The sequence below is a fragment of the Salvelinus namaycush genome, chromosome 23 (genome assembly GCF_016432855.1).
Source record: "Salvelinus namaycush isolate Seneca chromosome 23, SaNama_1.0, whole genome shotgun sequence".
Lineage (NCBI taxonomy): Eukaryota > Metazoa > Chordata > Actinopteri > Salmoniformes > Salmonidae > Salvelinus > Salvelinus namaycush.
This window is the reverse complement of record NC_052329.1, coordinates 35486487-35504901: the sequence shown is the minus strand read 5'-3', so window position 1 is coordinate 35504901 and position 18415 is coordinate 35486487. Positions and strand designations below refer to the sequence as shown.

The following is an 18415-nucleotide window of genomic DNA, read 5'->3' as shown; positions in this document are numbered from 1 at the left end:
GCAAACCAATACTGTCTTCCTCAGTGAGTTAGCCACACACACACACACACACACACACACACACACACACACACACTGGTTTCCCTAGGCAACGCTGTGTTTTGAATTCCTCTCACCCAACCGTTGAAAACCTCTCATGCCCCTTGCTCTCTAGCCATACGTTTATCGCAACCTTATAGTCGTAGCTGAATACAGTGAGCAAAGGAACCGCGCTCTTACGCAATACCAATATCATAGACCTCAAGGAAGGCACATCACTTTCATGGTGGCGGCTGTGTGTGAGGCATGACTCCTGCAAAATGACTCGAGGCTGAGAAAGACAGGCACGTAATCAGAAACATCTAAGGAGGGTTCGATCACATGCACTATATAGAAGATAACTAGCAAGAGATGTATTCTTCAAATGGAGTCAGTGGGGGAAGGGGAGTTCCTTTACTGCGCTGTATAAAGGGGTTGAATGATTTGTAATGTCCTATTAACATAGTGAAAACTATCACAGAATGGAAGGTGACCATAATCCAGAGGTCTTTTAAGCGCTGTATCTATACGCCACAGGAGGTTGGTGGCACCTTACTTGGGGAGGACAGGCTCATGGTAATGGTTGGAGTGGAATAGGCGGAATGGTATCAAATATATGAAACACATGGTTTCCATGCGTTTGATTCCATTCCATTTGCTCCGTTCCAGCCATTATTATGATCCGTCCTCCCCTCATCGGCCTTGGTGCAGTCTGCGGCACCTTCTGTAATATTCTCCATTTTTCACAGGTTTGTGGAGTCTGGGATGAAAATGATCTCTCTCGTGGTGAGTTATGTTACTGTTACTCACCACAAATCGTTTTTTTCTTGTAGCTTTTCCAGACTAACCACAACCACTTACCACCCAGCTGAAGGTTTTACATCCTGCTGAGCACAGGTCGTAACATGCCAAGAGGGAATCTCTCCTCTGCTTCTGGGGATTAAGGTCCCAGCGCCCCTGCGGCCATGTAGCTTAATCACTATGGTTCAATAGGAAATGGCTCTCTACACGATAGACCACAGCCACAAAATACACATTTAGTATTCTGCTGCATGCGTGTTGATGGTATGCTGTAGGTCTACATGTCTGACGTCATGTTTGCAAAGCTAGGATCCATTCTGTTCATCCTCTGTGAAGACGTCTGGTACGTTACATACATCTGTGTAAGGTTGCCAAAAACTCAGTTCTCCGTGCTGGAATCTGTGAGAAACAAAATATTTTGCACTGATCTCACCCTCAGTGAAGTTTTGAAACACCAATTACCCAATATGAGTTTAGCTAAAGGTGCTTTATTTGAACCCAGCTAACAATCCCCCACTCTTATTTAAAGACGGGTTTCAATCTAAAACTAGTACAGCACAACCCTAACTTCTCCAGATATAGCTTGATTACTCGGTGTGTATGGATCTGTCTGAGCATCCAGAGCCCTCAACTCATTTTACTGTTTGTAATTAGTCTCTTCTTGAGGGTCACATTGCACCTAATGGCTCCCCACCGGTTGAACAGGGGTTCTGTATAAATGTAGGCAATTAAACCAGGCAATTTCCAACTTCACTTTTGAAATAGCTCCTCTAACCAACATACACAGAGGCCCCATCTTCACACATACCAATGGAGTAATGAGGTAGCCTTGTCTTTCTGTCTTCCTATTCACTCCAAATGGGAACCCGTTACCCAAGCATGTCCACCATCTCTCAGTGTCAACAAAATGCAGCATGTCATACAAATGAACATTCATTTTGTCACCAGGAGTATTCCTAATAGGGTCATTACTGGTGCTTGACAGAGGGGCCTCAATGCCTCTGGTGGCATAGATCATTACTCTAATGGTGTGTGTGTGTGTGTGTGTGTGTGTGTGTGTGTGTGTGTGTGTGTGTGTGTGTGTGTGTGTGTGTGTGTGTGTGTGTGTGTGTGTGTGTGTGTGTGTGTGTGTGTGTGTGTGCGCGCTATTATCTTAATTTCCAAAGTGGCTTGGCTGATCCTCACAACTGAAATAGCATTCACGAACTGAGCATTGCACTTCACAAATATCTTCTAGTATAATGTACCTTTGGCAACAGCACGCATAGCCTTTGGAATTTCTTTGGCAAACATGACAAAATACTGTGTTGTTTGTAAAACTGCTTATGTCAGACATTGACCTTTCAATTAAAAAATGACCAGATGTAGCATATAGTTAGTTAGCATTGCTAGTATGTGTTACAGTGGTAGCGTGACCTGGATCTAGAGAGTGGATCCAGTAAATTGAGGTCAAAGGGAGGTAGATTCAATGGAAGCCTATGTTAGAACCGTGCAGTGGGTTAGGACTGTACTGTCACCCTGGACCCATAATACATTGGGTCCATTGTGGCAGAGGTGGAACGTGTTACATAAACGGACATGACCTTCTGACGTGACTCCACATGTTCTATATACCTGTCAACAGGTAAACTTGGCGCACTGACACTCAAATGATATTTAACTCTGTGTGAGTAGGTTATCATCACCGGGAGATTACAGTACAAAGAGCAGCACTAAATCTCACATATAAGACTATGTGACATGAATGGACACTATTTTTACTCACTTTTTATTTACGTGTTTGTTATTTAAATTAAATTATTCTTAATCTGACAGTATTTGTCTATTGTTTTTTTGTATCTAACAAAAAAATGGACATTAATAATGACATGACAACTTTGCTGTTGAGCTTCCTTATTCAGAAAAGAAATCACATTGAATTTAATCAAGATTAAAAGCTGTTTGATCAATTAAATATTTGGTGTCCTGAGTTTGACATAGCAGGTGTAGGGGCGCGCCAGGCGACCATGAAAGTAGGATACTACACTGGCGTCAATTTCCTCTGGAGGTTTGGTGCCCCTGAAGGTGAAGCGCTGAAGAAGGGAAGTAAAGAACAGGAAGAGCACCGTCCTGGGAATCCCCATTCCATCTCCCAGGCAGTAGCGCTTCCCTGATGGACAGTGAGAGGAGAGAAGTTACCTTCAGCAGTCAACCTACACTCCTGAGACTGAAACCTACACATTGGCCTTGTTTGACATGCAAAACCTATCAAACAAGATGCTAGCAATGTGTATATTGTGTGATGATGTTTAGTCTTTTTATCTGAGAGCTACTACAGAGTGGTTATTGTTTTCACATTCTCATATTATTCTATTAGCCAATTGTAACATTTTACCCAGTCCAAAAACAAGAAATCCATTGTTTTCCTTAAAGACTCCATTTTCATCCAGGAAGTTCTCTGGGTCAAACTCATCTGGGTTCTTGAACAGTTTGGGGTCAAACAGCACAGATGACAACAGCGGAAACACCGTGGTACCCTGGAAGAATTACAAAAGAGTACTTACGTAAAACAATTGACAGTTTAACAAGTCAAAATGATAGACGTTTAGGATAAGTCTGCGGAAATGGTGGTCACCTTTGGGATGTGGTAGTTGTGGAACGTTGTGTCTCGGGTCATTTGGTGAGGGAAAGAAATGGGAGCAAGACTCATACTTCTCTGGATTTCGTGGATTACAGCGTCCGTGTAGGGCATCTTATGTCTGTCGTCAACTGTGGGGACTCTGTTTGAGCCAATCACCTCGTCTATCTCCTTCTGAACTTTCTCTGAGGAAGAAAGACAGTCATAGGCCTTCATAGCTTTTGGGTTAATATACAGTGTTTACAGTCTATTGGGAATGAAGAAATGCCCGCATGTATGTGCTGCTTACATGGTGTGTAATGTAAACTCTCTGTTGCAGCTATTTGGCTGGTTTACCAGTACTATTTTCTATTTGCAATACATTTGTATAATTTCAATAACAGTGATGCAGAAGAGAGAATACCTTGGATGTCAGGGTACTTGATCATCATCAGACAGGCGTGTGATAGGGTGGAGGACTGGGTCTCCGTGCCGGCAGCAAACAGATCCCACACACACGGAAACAAGTTCTCATAGTTGAACTCGGTCTCGGGGTGACCCTTCTCCTAAGGAAAGTTGGAAGATACCTCTAAATCTTACACTGATAGATTTGTGAAAAAGTACGATTTTTGCACAAAGGTTCAGACCCACGTAAACATTGATCATATATTTTCTTGTGGCTAGTTGGTGCTATTACAATATTTTGATACTGTGAAAGAGGTTCAACATCAAATTCCAAATTCTGTTTTACCTCCAGCATTTTAACCAGGAAGACGTCGAAGTAGTCCTGAGGGTTAAAGGTGTCCAGGTTTTTAAGGCGACGATCTGCTTCCTCTCGTATGTAAGCTTTGGCCTTGTCTATGGCCTTACCCAGCTCATGGTGTTTTCCTGGAAAGCACTCAACAATTCTGGGGAAAATGTTGTACAGCTAGAAGAGACGCAACATTGGAAACATGGGAATGAAAGAAGGGGTGGTTGTTATATTCAAATGGTGACACATTTGACACATATGGTGACACAAATGGTGACACATACTTTTGTTATCATTATCCATTTCGGCAGGCAAGCTTATAAGACACAATCAAGTCATGCTTTGGAAGAGCGTGTATAGATAAATAACAGGCATACAGTGTATTTATCCACCTTGGATTTGTTTCACATTTTGTTGCATTACAAGCTGGGTTTGACATTTATATAATTATGATTTCTTTGTCACTGATCTACACAAAATACCAAATAATGTCAGTGAAAATAACATTCTATACATTTATTTTTTATTTTTTATTTTTTAATAACTCAAATGTCTTGGTTATATGAGTATTTGCCCTCTTTGTTGTGGCAAGCCTTATTAGGTTCAGGAGTCCATTTACCTAACAAATCATAGAAGTTGCATGGACAATAATAGGGGTTAACATGATTTATTGAATGACTACACGATCTCTGTACCCCACACATACAAGTATCTGTAAGTACCTTCACTTGAGTAATGTTTTTTGAGGACAGATTCAACCACATTGGCTTTTCCAATGCCTCGCAAAGAAAGGCACCAATTGGTATATACAAATGTTTTTTTGTTTTTTTACAGACACTGAATATCTCCTTGAGCATGGTAAAGTTATTAATTAGGCTTTAGATTATGTATCAATACAACCAATCATAAAAAAAGTGAAATCACTGAGCGGTTTCCTTCCTTTCTGGCAACTGAGTTAGGAAGGACACCTGTATCTTTGTAGTGACTGGGTGTATTGATACACCGTCCGAAGTGTAATTAATAAATTCTCCATACTCAAAGGGATATTCAATGTCTGCTTCTTTCCCCCCCATCTATCAATAGGGGCCCATCTTTTCAAGACATTGGAAAACCTCCCTGGTCTTTGTGGTTGAATCTGCATTTGAAATTCACTGCTTGACTGAGGGACCTTACAGATAATTGAAGGCACTGTATGTGCTACCATACCATTGCCACTTTGCTTTTTAGCATGTCGAAGTATGTATAGACAGGCTTGTAGAGGATCTGAAACTCTGGGTCGTTGTATTCAAACCTGCGCCCAAAGACTATGGACCAGAATAGGTTGATGATAGAATGGAACAGGAGTTCTTTGGGGTCGACAGTGGAATCTGGAATAGAGACAGCAGACAAGCATAAACACGCATGCTTGCACACCACAGGAGGTTGGTGGCAAATTATATATTTAAAAAAACATTTTACCCCTTTTTCTCCCCAATTTCATTATATAAAATTGGTAGTTACAGACTTGTCCCATCGCTGCAACTCCCGTACGGAATCAGGAGAGGCGAAGGTCGAGAGCCATGCGTCCTCCGAAACACGACCCTGCCCAGCCGTACTGCTTCTTGACCGAAGTCAGCGTGCATGCGCCGACCCGCCACAAGGAGTCACTAGAGCGCGATGGGACAAGGATATCCCGGCCGGCCAAACCCTCCCCTAAACCGGATGACGCTGGGCCAATTTTGCTGTGACACAGCCTGGGATCGAACTGGGTCTGTAGACCACTGTGCCACTTGTGGAGGCAGGTTGGTGGAACCTCAACTGTGGAGGACAGGCTTGTGGTAATGGCTGGAGCGGAATAAGTGGTATGGTATCAAATACATCAAACACATGGTTTCTATGTGTTTGATGCCATTCCATTCACTCTTTTCCAGACATTATTATGTACCGTCCTCCCCTCAGCAGCCTCCTGTGATGCACTCATGCACGCACACACACGTACAGATGACACCGACAAAAACAACATACCTCCATGTTCACTGAAGGTTTTCACTAGACTCTTAGCTTCCTCTTGGACCCTCTCCTCGAGGCTCCTGCATCCTTTTCCAAGGTTTTTCAGGGACATCAAGGAGAAACTGCGAAGAGTTTTCCATCTCTGCCCATTACTCAATCCCACCCCTAGATTGATGAGTACAACAAGACAGAGAGATAGGATGAACAATGCACAGTACTTCCCTTTTCTAAGCAAAGTCAATTCCCACGCAGATTACAACACTATGACACATGTATTTTACAACATCCCTCTTCCAGTCATTTTACTCACCGTGTTCGTTAACAAGTTTCAGGGTAATGGCAGAGTTGGCTCTTCCATTGAAATCTTCTCCTTGGTTGACAAAAGCATCCTTGATAGCCTGATAGCCAGAGATCACCACTACAGGTTTGGAGCCCAGCCATACAGTAAACACTGAGCCATATGTCTTACTGAACTGATGAGAGATGAGAGGAACCCATTGATTCTTGAAGAATATAACGTATAACTCCTTCATGAACTTAGTACAACTGTCTTATCCCCTCATCTTATCCCATTGTTTTTAAACAAATGCTCGGGGTAGAGTAGATTACTTTGTAAATATAATCTGTTACAGTTGCTAGTTACCTGTCCAAAATAAGAATCAGTAATGTAACTTTTGAAATGTCCAAACTCAGTAACTTTACTTTCCCCTCAAGAGGCAATAGAAAAAGACACAAATGATCCATCAAACTAATTTGGTATGTCTTCATAGTGGTCTCTGACTCGTGATCAGACTCGCTCAGGTGGAACAAACTTCAACTTGTGCCTTTTTTAAATGCAGAATTGAATGTCATTGACAAAAAAGTATATATTTTTATTGCAAACATCCTTTCTGAATAATCCAATAAGTAATCATCTCGTTTTTCAAAAGTATCTGTAATCTGATTACAATATTTTTGGTGGTACGTAACTGATTAGTTAGTTTTGTAATCAGATTACATGTAACTGATTACAGTACATGTAATCAGTTAATCCTCAACACTGCAAACAATGTATACTGTAGCTTCAAATTATTAAAACTATAATATTGATCTATGACTGCAGTACTTGCATCCGTAGCTACATCTATGACTTTGAGAAAATCAAACAGATTGTAGCTTTTAACTGACCTTCATGTAGGACATGTCCGGTCGTTTCAGATCCATTTGTAACAAGTTACCAAGCAGAGGAATTGGTGAAGGACCCGGAGGCAAACGTCCATAGCTGCTCTGTTTCCCCATGTACTTCCAAAGTAAAATAATAACCACTATAGCCATTATTATGGACAAAATGTTAGTCTGCAGTACATGTAGTAAATCCATGTTGAAGTCACTTAAGGACTAAGATGTGTCTGAGCAGTGTGGCAGTTACTCTTAGCTATGTACTGTAGGCAAAGAGAGAAAGTGGGACGTTGTGTGCAAGATGCTACAGGTAAGCTGTGGTTGGAGGGTAAACAGGAACTATCATTTAATGAATGACTAATAAACAAGAAAGATGTGTCTGACGACTGTCAGAAAAAATAGTGACTCTTTTAAGGGCTCCTCACAACACCCTCGGGGTATGTAGAGTACGCTCTCCTGCACTGTATGTAGCCTATTTTAACAGACAACGTGTATAACTGATTTGTAAAAAATGTTACGCAGACAAAATCAGTTAAGAAAATAAACCGCACAATAGACGGGTTCAAATCAAAATGTATTGGTTGTGTACACATATTTTGCAGATGTTATCGCAGGTGCAACGAAATGCTTATGTTTCTAGCTCCACCAGTGCAGTAATACCTAACAATACAAAACAATACACACAAAGCCAAAAAATAAAATTAAGAAATATCAGAACGAGCAACGTCAGACTCCAGAATATAAATATATATGTTTATGATGGTGTGTATAGACAATGGACAGTATATGAATAGAAAAGGAGTGAAAAGGTGTGAACAGCACCTGTTCTATAAGGATGAGCCTTGCCTAGACTACAGTATATACATATGAAGTGGGTAAAACAGTATGTAAACATTATTAATGTCACCAGTGTTAAATGACTATGTACAGTTGAAGTCGGCAATTTACATACAGCTTAGCCAAATATATTTAAACTCAGTTTTTCACAATTCCTGAAATGTAATACTAGTAAAAATTCCCTGTCTTAGGTCAGTTAGGATCACCACTTTCTTTTAAGAATGTGAAATGTCAGAATAATAGTAGAGAGAATGATTTATTTCAGCTTTTATTTCTTTCATCACATTCCCAGTGGGTCAGAAGTTTACATACACTCAATTAGTATTTGGTAGCATTGCCTTTAAATTGTTTAACTTGGGTCAAATGTTTTGGGTAGCCTTCCACAAGCTTCCCACAATAAGTTGTGGGAATTTTGGCCCATTCCTCCGGACAGAGCTGGTGTAACTGAGTCAGGTATGTAGGCCTCCTTGCTCGCACACGCTTTTTCAGTTCTGCCCACAAATTGTCTATAGGATTGAGGTCAGGGCTTTGTGATGGCCACTCCAATACCTTGACTTTGTTGTCGTTAAGCCATTTTGCCACAACTTTTGAAGTATGCTTGGGGTCATTGTTTATTTGGAAGACCCATTTGCGACCAAGCTTTAACTTCCTGACTGATGTCTTGAGATGTTGCTTCAATATATCCACATAATTTCCCACCTCATGATGCCATCTATTTTGTGAAGTGCACCAGTCCCTCGTGCAGCAAAACACCCCCACAACATGATGCTGCCACCCCCGTGCTTCACAGTTGGGATGGTGTTCTTCGGCTTGCAAGCCTCCCCCTTTTTCCTCCAAACATAAAGATGATCATTATGGCCAAACAGCTCTATTTTTGTTTCATCAGACCAGAGGACATTTCTCTATAAAGTACGATCTTTGTCCCCATGTGCAGTTGCAAACCGTAGCCTGGCTTTTTTATGGCGTTTTTGGAGCAGTGGCTTCTTCCTTGCTGAGCGGCCTTTCAGGTTATGTCGATATAGGACTCGTTTTACTGTGGATATAGATACTTTTGTACCTGTTTCCTCCAGCATCTTCACAAGGTCCTTTGCTGTTGTTCTGGGATTGATTTGCACTTTTCGCACCAAAGTACGTTCATCTCTAGGAGACAGAACGCGTCTCCTTCCTGAGCAGTATGACGGCTGTGTGGTCCCATGGTGTTTATACTTGCGTACGATTGTTTGTACAGATGAACGTGGTACCTTCAGGCGTTTGGAAATTGCTCCCAGGGATGAACCAGACTTGTGGAGGTCTACCATCTTTTTCTGAGGTCTTGGCTGATTTCTTTTGATTTTCCCATGATGTCAAGCAAAGAAGCACTGAGTTTGAAGGTAGGCCTTGAAATACATCCACAGGTACACCTCCAATTGACTCAAATTATGTCAATTAGTCAATCAGAAGCTTCTAAAGCCATGACATCCTTTTCTGGAATTTTCCAAGCTGTTTAAAGGCACAGTCAACTCAGTGTATGTAAACTTCTGACACACTGGAATTGTGATACAGTGAATTATAAGTTAAATAATCTGTCTGTAAACAATTGTTGGAAAAATGACTTGTGTCATGCACAAAGTAGATGTCCTAACCGACTTGCCAAAACTATAGTTTGTTAACAAGAAATTTGTGGAGTGGTTGAAAAAGGAGTTTTAATGATTCCAACCTAAGTGTATGTAAACTTCTGACTTCAACTGTATATAGGGCAGCAGTCTCTAAGGTGCAGAGTAAAGTATTGGGTGGTACCCGACTCGTAACATTGACTAAGTTCAGGGCAGGGTACTGGGCGGAGGCTGGCTAGTAACTGTGACTAAGTTCAGGGCAGGGTACAGGGTGGAGACTGGCTAGTAACAGTGACTAAGTTCAGGGCAGGGTACTGGGCGGAGGCCAGCTTGTGGTGACTATTTAACAGTCTGATGGCCTAGAGATAGAAGCTGTTTTTCAGGCTCTCTGTGCAAGCTTTGATGCACCTGTACTGTCTCCTCCTTCTAGATTGTAGCGGGGTGAACAGGCCGCGGCTCGGGTGGCTGAGGTCCTTGAGGATCTTCTTGGCCTTCCTGTGACACCGGGTGCTGTAGATGTCCTGGAGGGCAGGCAGTGTGCCCCCGGTGACCTCACCCATCTCTGGAGAGCCCGGTGGTTGCGGATGGTGCCGTTTCCACACCAGGCAGTGATACAGCCTGACAGGATGCTCGCCATAGGGCATCTGTAGAAGTTTGTGAGGATCTCAGGGGCAAAGTCAAATTTCTTCAGCCTCCTGAGTTTGCACCTTCTTGACCACATTGTCTGTATGGATGGACCATTTCAGGTTGTCAGTGATGTGGACGCAGAGGAACTTGAAGCTTAATGATGAGCTTGGAGTGCACTATGGTGTTGGTTGTCTAGCAACAAAACCGATGCGTGCACAACTATGGGGCAAAACAGACTGGATTGGCTTAGATTGTTGATGACATGTAAACTATATTTTGTGAGCACTGGTCTCTCAAATACATCGTTATGGTTGTTGGTAGCTAGCTAGATAGCTAATTATTAGCCATATTAGCAGAAATGTGACAGTCAAAACAAGATATGGTATCAACAGCAAGATCAAATGAGCTGAAACGAGCCACTTACGGTTCACGACATGGCAGTTTCGTGTCATTGTTGTTAGCTATCTGGCCATCCAGAACCATAACATACAGCTTTCTGTCCATTTGAAGCGCACATTGTTTTCATGACGTTGTTAGCTAGCCAGTCTATTTTCTTGCCAGTATCACTGACAGTGAAAAAGTATTTGCTCCCTTTCTGATTTTCTCTATTTTTGCAAAAAAAAATTCAACAGATTATTATCAGATCTTATTAGATAAAGGAAACCTGAATTTACAAATAACAAACAAAATGTATACTTATTTTATTTATTTAATTAACAAAGTTGTCCAACACCCAATTCCCCTGTGTGAAAAAGTAATTGCCCCCTTGAACTTAATAACTGGTTGTGCCAGATTTAGCTGCAATGACTGCAACCAAATGCTTCCTGTAGATACGTCTCTTACATCTCTGTGGAGGAATTCTGGCCCACACTTGCATGCAGAACTGCTTTAACTCAGCAACATTTGTGGGTTTTCAAGCATGAACTGCTCGTTTCAAGTCTTGCCACATCTCAATTGGGATTAGGTCAGGACTTTGACTAGGCCATTCCAAAATGTCTTTTTTTTTGCTTTTTAACCATTCTCGTGTAGACTTGATTATGTGTTTTGGATCATTGTCTTTCTGCATGATCCAGCTGCGCTTCAGCTCACAGATGGACGACATGGGTTCCATTATGCCGGGCGAAAACCAAACACTGCATTCCACAGTAAGAACCTCATATCAACGAACAGCATGGTGGTGGTAGTGTGCTGGTTTGGGGATGCTTTGCTGCCTCAGGACCTGGACGACTTGCCTTAATAGAAGGAACCATGATTTCTGCTCTGTATCAGAGAATTCTACAGGAGAACGTCGGGCCATACATCTGTGAGCTGAAGCTGAATCATGCAGCAAGACAGTGTTTCAAAACACACAATAAGTGTACATGAAAATGGTTAAAAAGCAACACATTTGAAGTTTTGGAATAGCCTAGGCTGATCAACAACTATAGTAAGAGTTTTGTTGGAGTCATTGCAGCTAAATCTGGCACAACCAGTTATGAGTGTAAGGGGGCAATTACTTTTTCACACAAGGGCATTGGGTGTTGGATAACTTTGTTTATGAAGTAAGTATGTAATCGTTGTGTCGATTTTGGTTGAAGATCTGAGTACATTCATAATCAAAAATATGTAAAAGTAGAGAAAATTAGGAAGGGGGCAAATACTTTTTCACAGCACTGTAGGTTTAAGTTTGCAAACAAACTCAATATCAGTTGAGCCAAACACAACCATTGTGTCAAAAGCATATGAAAAATGTGTTGTACCATGACAATACTATTTTCATGAGTAAATTGATTTATTTTTCTGGTAACCACTAACATTCCACTAACAGTGTTCTTCAGGTCTGGACACACAAGATATTGTTTGAATCTGGCTGAAGTGTGTAGTACTATTTATTAGTTGAAGCAAAAGTTACAACCAAATGTTGTGTTACAATACATCAGTCATGTTGAAAACAAAGGCAGACCCCACAGTATACATAGTGTACAGTACCCCTTAGTGCTCTGCCAGTATAGATGTACAGTCCTAACCACATAGCAACCTACACAACAAGACCAATTTCAGTTGCTTACATTTTAACACCTGAAACGTTTGGTCCTTTCACCATAACGTTTCAATAGACAATTGAATATGAACCTATATGCCTGTGCAGAAATGTTGTCCTATTTAACAAGGGCACAAAGCAGGGGAGTGTGATAAAAAGTATAGAGATATGGTAAGCAACATCTCTGATGGGAATTCTTGAAACCTGACCAAAAACAAGCTTAAAAATGCATGAATGTGGACAGAAATTTGCCTTGACATATCAACCAATACCTTAGAGATCCTCATACCTGAGGATAATAGCAAGATACATGCAACTCACTAACCCGTCTATAGTTGTCTACAAGAAAAAAGGTGGTAAATGTAAGGCTATGGTTACTGTATAATGACAAGCAGCTGCCTGTGAAGCTGAACCTGTGACCTCTCCACAGTAAAGTGGTCACTCCTCAGTCCTGAGTTTGATGTAGCAATCATAGGAACGTGGCATGCGGCCAAAGCTGGAGCACACTGGCTCGATGTTGATCTCCTCTGGAGGTTTGGTGCCGGTGAAAGTGAAGCGCTGCAGGAGGGAGGTAAAGAAGAGAAAGAGCTCCACTCTGGCCAGAGCCTCCCCAGGACACGCCCGCTTCCCTGAGGGAAAAGAGAAAGGAGAAGGGAGAGGTAATTGTCAGTCAGCTGAGCCTATAACTGAATTGAAGTTAACAAGAAACCTGAGAACCTCTGGTTAAGTTTTTTAAATGAGTGGGGAAATCCTAGGCTGGTGGATCAGGCTAGCTCCACCAGGCTAGGGCTGTCAAACCCTGATCTGTTTCACCTGTCCTTGTGATTGTCGCCACCCCCCTCCAGGTGTCGCTTATTTTCCCCAGTGTATTTATCCCTGTGTTTCCTGTCTCTCTGTGACAGTTTGTCTTATATGTTTGTCAAGTCAACCAGCGTGTTTTTCCTGTTCTCCTTTTGCTAGTCTTCCTGGTTCTGACCCCTGCCTGACTCTGGACTACTTTCCCGCCTGCCTGTCCTGACCTTGATTCTGCCTGCCCTTCGGTAACTCTGAACTGGTTTTGACCTTTTGCCTGTCCATGACCATTCTCTTGCTTTACCCTATTGGATTATTAAATATTGTAAGACTCCAACCATCTGCCTCCTGTATCTGCATCTGGGTCTCACCTTGTGTCATGATAAGGGCAGTCACAATCCTCTCATATTTTAATGTTTTTTGTGGCTAGGATAGATACAGGAACTCACTTAATCCACAAACTACTTGCAGCATGATCTTACTCAAAGCGAAGAATCCATTTTTCTTAAAGACTCCATTCTCATTCAGAAAGTTCTCTGAGTCAAACTCATCTGGGTTTTTAAACAGTTTGGGATCAACAAGCGCAGAGGACAGCAGAGGCAGGACCATGGTACCCTGAATGAATTACAAAATAACATCCTTCACTTGCAATGAAAACTGCACGTTGATCAGTAAAACAATTTTAACAACACTTCCACCATGTTAAACAAAAGATGGTGAAATGTAACATTCAGTGTTGGTACAGTTACATAATTGTGGTCACCTCTGGAATGTGGTAGTTGTAGAACTCTCTCTGATCACTTTGTGGGGGATAGAGGTGGGACTGAGGTCCATGTATCTCTGGACTTCGTGAATGACAGCATCCGTGTAGGACATTTTAACTCTGTCATCAACCGTTGGCACTCTTGAGCCAATCACCTCGTCTATCTCCTTCTTCACTCTCTTAGGAAGATTTAAGTCACACTTTACATTACGTTGCACTGATACTATGTACGGATTGTTGTTGGAGTTATTACATGTCACTACATCGTAATAACAAATGTCAAACTATTTATAGTCCAGGACTATTCTTTTTGGGATTACAATGTTATCTAATAGGTCTAGGAGACTTGGATGCAATCGATAAAGAGCTGGGTAGCAGGGTACCTTGAATGTGAGGGTACTTTATCATCATCAGAAATGACTGTCTTAGGGTGGATGATGTGGTTTCTGTTCCAGCAGCAAACAGGCTCCATGCAGTCATCACCATATTATCATTGTTGAACTCAGTGTTGGGATCATCTTTGTCCTAAGAGAAGAGAATAAGTCACCATCAGTTATGTAAGTAAACAGCGACATCTGGTGGCTAGTTGTTGCCATCTCCACATACCTATTACCACTAAATACATTGGAAAACCAGACATTGGCCTCTCACTTGTCTATTCACTCATGATAGCCGAACTAGCATAAGTGGACATGGATGGTATCTTAATTCCAGCCACATTCCATATTTTCATAATGTGTAAGAGGTTCACCCTCCAATGTGAGGATCATGCCGTGTTTTCTACCTCCAGCATTTTAACCAGGAAGGCCTCGATGAAGTCCTGAGGTTCAGAGGTGTTATTCTGCCCTTGAATTGCGTTCCCATGCAAAACAACTAAGTCTTCAATAAAACTCCCAAGGCGTGAATTTTCTTGAATGAATATATTGAAAACGTTTATGTTGTGAAACTGCAAAATACAGAAAAGAATATACTTTAGTATTCAATTCACATCGACATACTGTAGCTGTATATTATACATTTCAAGTTGAAGTTCCATAAATACAAAGGGTTTTAAGATGGATTTCTGCTTGCCCTTGTGTGTAATCTTTGGCCTTGTTTATGATACCAAACATCTCATGGTGATTGCCTGGAAAGTACCAAACAATTCTAGGGAACATGTTGTACATCTGAAAGAAAAGGGATGGAAGGGGAGGGGTTTTGTTAGTGAAAACAATGGCTTGGTCAGCTCAAGGCCATTTTGTGCAATTACTGTGATAGAGCTTCAATTTAGCAGGGCGTTGAGAGCAATGGAAGATTCTATGAAAAGAGATGAGCTGAAAGTTACTGTACCGCTCCAATAGGGCTGCTGAGGACATTGAAGTAGGCATCAACAGCCTTTTGGATGAGCTGAAACATTGGGTCGTCATTTTCAAACCTGTGCCCAAAGACTATGGAGCAGATCACATTGCCAACACAATTGCAAAGCAATTCTTTGGGATTGACAACTGAATCTAGATTAGAAAAGGAAGGCAAGGACAGACAAATACTTTAAAATACCTGATTGGTTATCCATGAAGTATGTAATATTATGATGGTGAAACTTTTAGAAATAGCTGTGAGAAGCAACAACTACGTTTGAATTAAACACTAGTTTTTCCATGTCTTTTAAAGTAAAATGTTACCTTTTCAATGACATGTTTAGTGTTAAAATCTTGCTGAAGATAATATACTGAGAATAATGTATACAGTTACTTCCTTACCTGTGATGACATTCACCCTGCCCCAGTTCTCAGTTACACTGATTACAAAACAAATGTTAAACTCCCTTGTAATTTATCCCTAGGGTCCTGGAGGGAGAGGCAGGTCCTGGCAAAGTGCTCTGTCTGGTTTTGTACTGGGGAGGTTTTACCAGTGGCGGACTTACCATTAGGCAGAAGAGACAATTCCCTAATCAAGGGGCCTCGCTCGTGAGTTGGCAAAAAAAATAAATGTATAATTAAATCATTTCTACGCTTGAGGCCCCGCATGCTCCGCTCGAGGATATTGCCAATAAAGTTATTATAAAATATATTTCAAATGCAAGAAAAATACTCTACCTAACAATCTACCTCCATATTCACTGAAAGCTTTCACTAGCATCTTAGCCTCTTCTTGGACCTGTTCTTCGATGCTCCTGCGCCCCATCCCAAAGTTGCAAAGAAGTGCCTGTCCAATAAGGCTCAAGGTCATTGGCCACAGATAAAATGACGTCAAATCATGTTATATCTACAGTAGCTTTGATTGGACTGATCATATCAACATCCTACTTTCAAAATCTTAACAAGCAAGCTAGCAGTCATCATCATGAATCAAGTCGACAATCTACTGGCAAATCCTTTTCAATCCTTGTCATATGAAGAGAAATAATTATGAGAAATTATAGATAAAACGTATTGGTCGGCCACTGGACATAGCATAGACTAGAAAATGTTCCGGGATTCTTCCGAAGGCAATGAGGAGTACACCACATCAGTCACTGGCTTCATCAATTAGTCCATCAATGACGTCGTCCCAACAGTGACTGTGCGCACATACCCCAACCAGAAGCCATGGATTACAGGCAACATCCGCACTGAGCTAAAGGGTAGAGCTGCCGCTTTCAAGGAGCGGGATTCTAACCCGGAAGCTTCAAACCATCAAACAGGCAAAGAGTCAACACAGGACTAAGATTGAATCGTACTACACCGGCTCCGACGCTCATTGGATGTGGCATGGCTTGCAAACTATTACAGACTACAAAGGGAAGCACAGCCGCAAGCTATCCAGTGACACGAGCCTACAAGACGAGCAAAATTACTTCTATGCTCGCTTCGAGGTAAGTAACAATGAAACATGCATGAGAGCATCAGCTGTTCCGGACAACTGTGTGATCACGCTCTCCGTAGCCAATGTGAGTAAGACCTTTAAACAGGTCAACATTCACAAGGCTGCAGGGCCAGATGGATTACCAGGATGTGTACTCCAAGCATGCATTGACCAACTGGCAATGTCTTCACTGACATTTTCAACCTGTCCCTGACAGAGTCTGTAATACCAACATATTTCAAGCAGACCACCATAGTCCCTGTGCCCAAGAACACTAAGGTAACCTGCCTAAATGACTACCGACCTGTAGCACACACGTCTGTAGCCATGAAGTGCTTTGAAAGGCTGGTCATGGCTCACAACAACATTATCCCAGAAACCCTAGACCCACTCCAATTTGCATACCGCCCCAACAGATCCACAGATGATGCAATCTCTATTGCACTCCACACTGCCCTTTCCCACCTGGACAAAAGGAACACCTATTTGAGAATGCTATTCATTGACTACAGGTCAGCGTTTAACACCATAGTGCACTCAAAGATCATCACTAAGCTACCGCCCTTGCACGCTGCTGCTACTCTCTGTTTATTATCTATGCATAGTCACTTTACCCCTACCTACATGTACATATTACCTCAATTACCTCAACTAACCGGTGCCCCAGCATATTGACTTTGTACCGGTACCCCTGTATATAGGGGTACCTTTGTACTGCTGCTCTTTAATTAATTATTTGTTACTTTTATTTTTTATCAAATTTTTACATAACACTTATTTTTCTTGAAACTGCATTGTTGGTTAAGGGCTTGTAAGTAAACATTTCACTGTTGTATTCGGCGCATGTGACAAATAACATTTCATTTGATTTGATAAACATTACACAAAAAGTTAGACATCTCAAATTCAACAATGAGTGGTTTGGAAGGCATCAGTGGCATTACATTGCAAACCAATCACTTGCCTGCTATTCAGTGGAGTGGGTATGTGGTGCTAAGTCTGGGTTAAAGGGTCTCTTTTCAAAGCTTAAAAGGATAAACATTCAACACTGTCAATCCAGCATTACTTCTGCTGCGCTCAAAACGACTGTAAACTCGAAACTGGGAAATCTGACTTCAGTGAGTTCAAGACAACTGAGAACTCTGAAAGAAATGAGCTCCGACTGGGAAAATACGTTTTGAACTCGGGCCTCTTTCTAGAGCTCCGACCTGAAGATCTCTAACGTCATCATGATTCAACCTTGTTTTTGTCTGAGTTCCCAGTTGTCTTGAAAGCACCATAAATCCAGAGAATGCCAGACTTTGATGACAAAGTTGGATGACAAAATTTGCCCACGAAGGCCCGCCGGGCCACCTTCCAGTTCAAGTGAGCATAGCACAACAAGGTGAGTCCAAGAATGTCTTGTATGCTGCTGCATAAATGAAGTAATATGCCAGGGAGATATGTATACTGTAGCTAAGAAAGTAATATTAAGTGTATGTTGTGTAGTAAGCTGTTAGTAGCCCATGTGCCTTACCCTAGTAATTTGGTCTCCTTTCCCGTCATAATTTCGCCAACTTTTCTATCTTCATGGTGCACATAGTTTGTTTCAGAGAAATGTAATCATTGAATATTGTAAGAGCTTTCATTGTCTGCTTGTATGGCCCCT

The 18415-nt window shown here is 41.6% G+C and overlaps 2 protein-coding genes and 1 long non-coding RNA gene across 3 annotated transcripts in view; all 3 read right to left on the bottom strand.

The window, feature by feature from the left end:
- Positions 1-2768: 2768 nt before the first annotated feature.
- Positions 2769-7514, bottom strand: LOC120018657 (cytochrome P450 2M1-like). Its single transcript, XM_038961855.1, has 9 exons — positions 7323-7514; positions 6466-6628; positions 6171-6320; positions 5373-5533; positions 4167-4343; positions 3840-3981; positions 3434-3621; positions 3194-3335; positions 2769-2968 (listed from the first exon to the last, which is right to left on the bottom strand). Exons 1-9 carry the CDS (start codon positions 7512-7514, stop codon positions 2769-2771), a joined length of 1515 nt encoding a protein of 504 aa, XP_038817783.1.
- A 5191-nt stretch (positions 7515-12705) lies between these two features.
- The window catches only part of LOC120018378 (cytochrome P450 2M1), a 67862-nt gene continuing 62152 nt past the window's right edge, over positions 12706-18415 (bottom strand). The window contains exon 9 of the mRNA XM_038961549.1: positions 12706-13018. Coding sequence (XP_038817477.1) covers positions 12828-13018 — 191 coding nt within the window. The 3' untranslated portion in view covers positions 12706-12827. The remainder of the gene's footprint in view (positions 13019-18415) is intronic.
- On the bottom strand, positions 15022-16080 carry LOC120018379. Its single transcript, XR_005472214.1, has 3 exons — positions 16032-16080; positions 15274-15434; positions 15022-15110 (listed from the first exon to the last, which is right to left on the bottom strand). It is a non-coding gene; the product is annotated as an uncharacterized LOC120018379 (long non-coding RNA).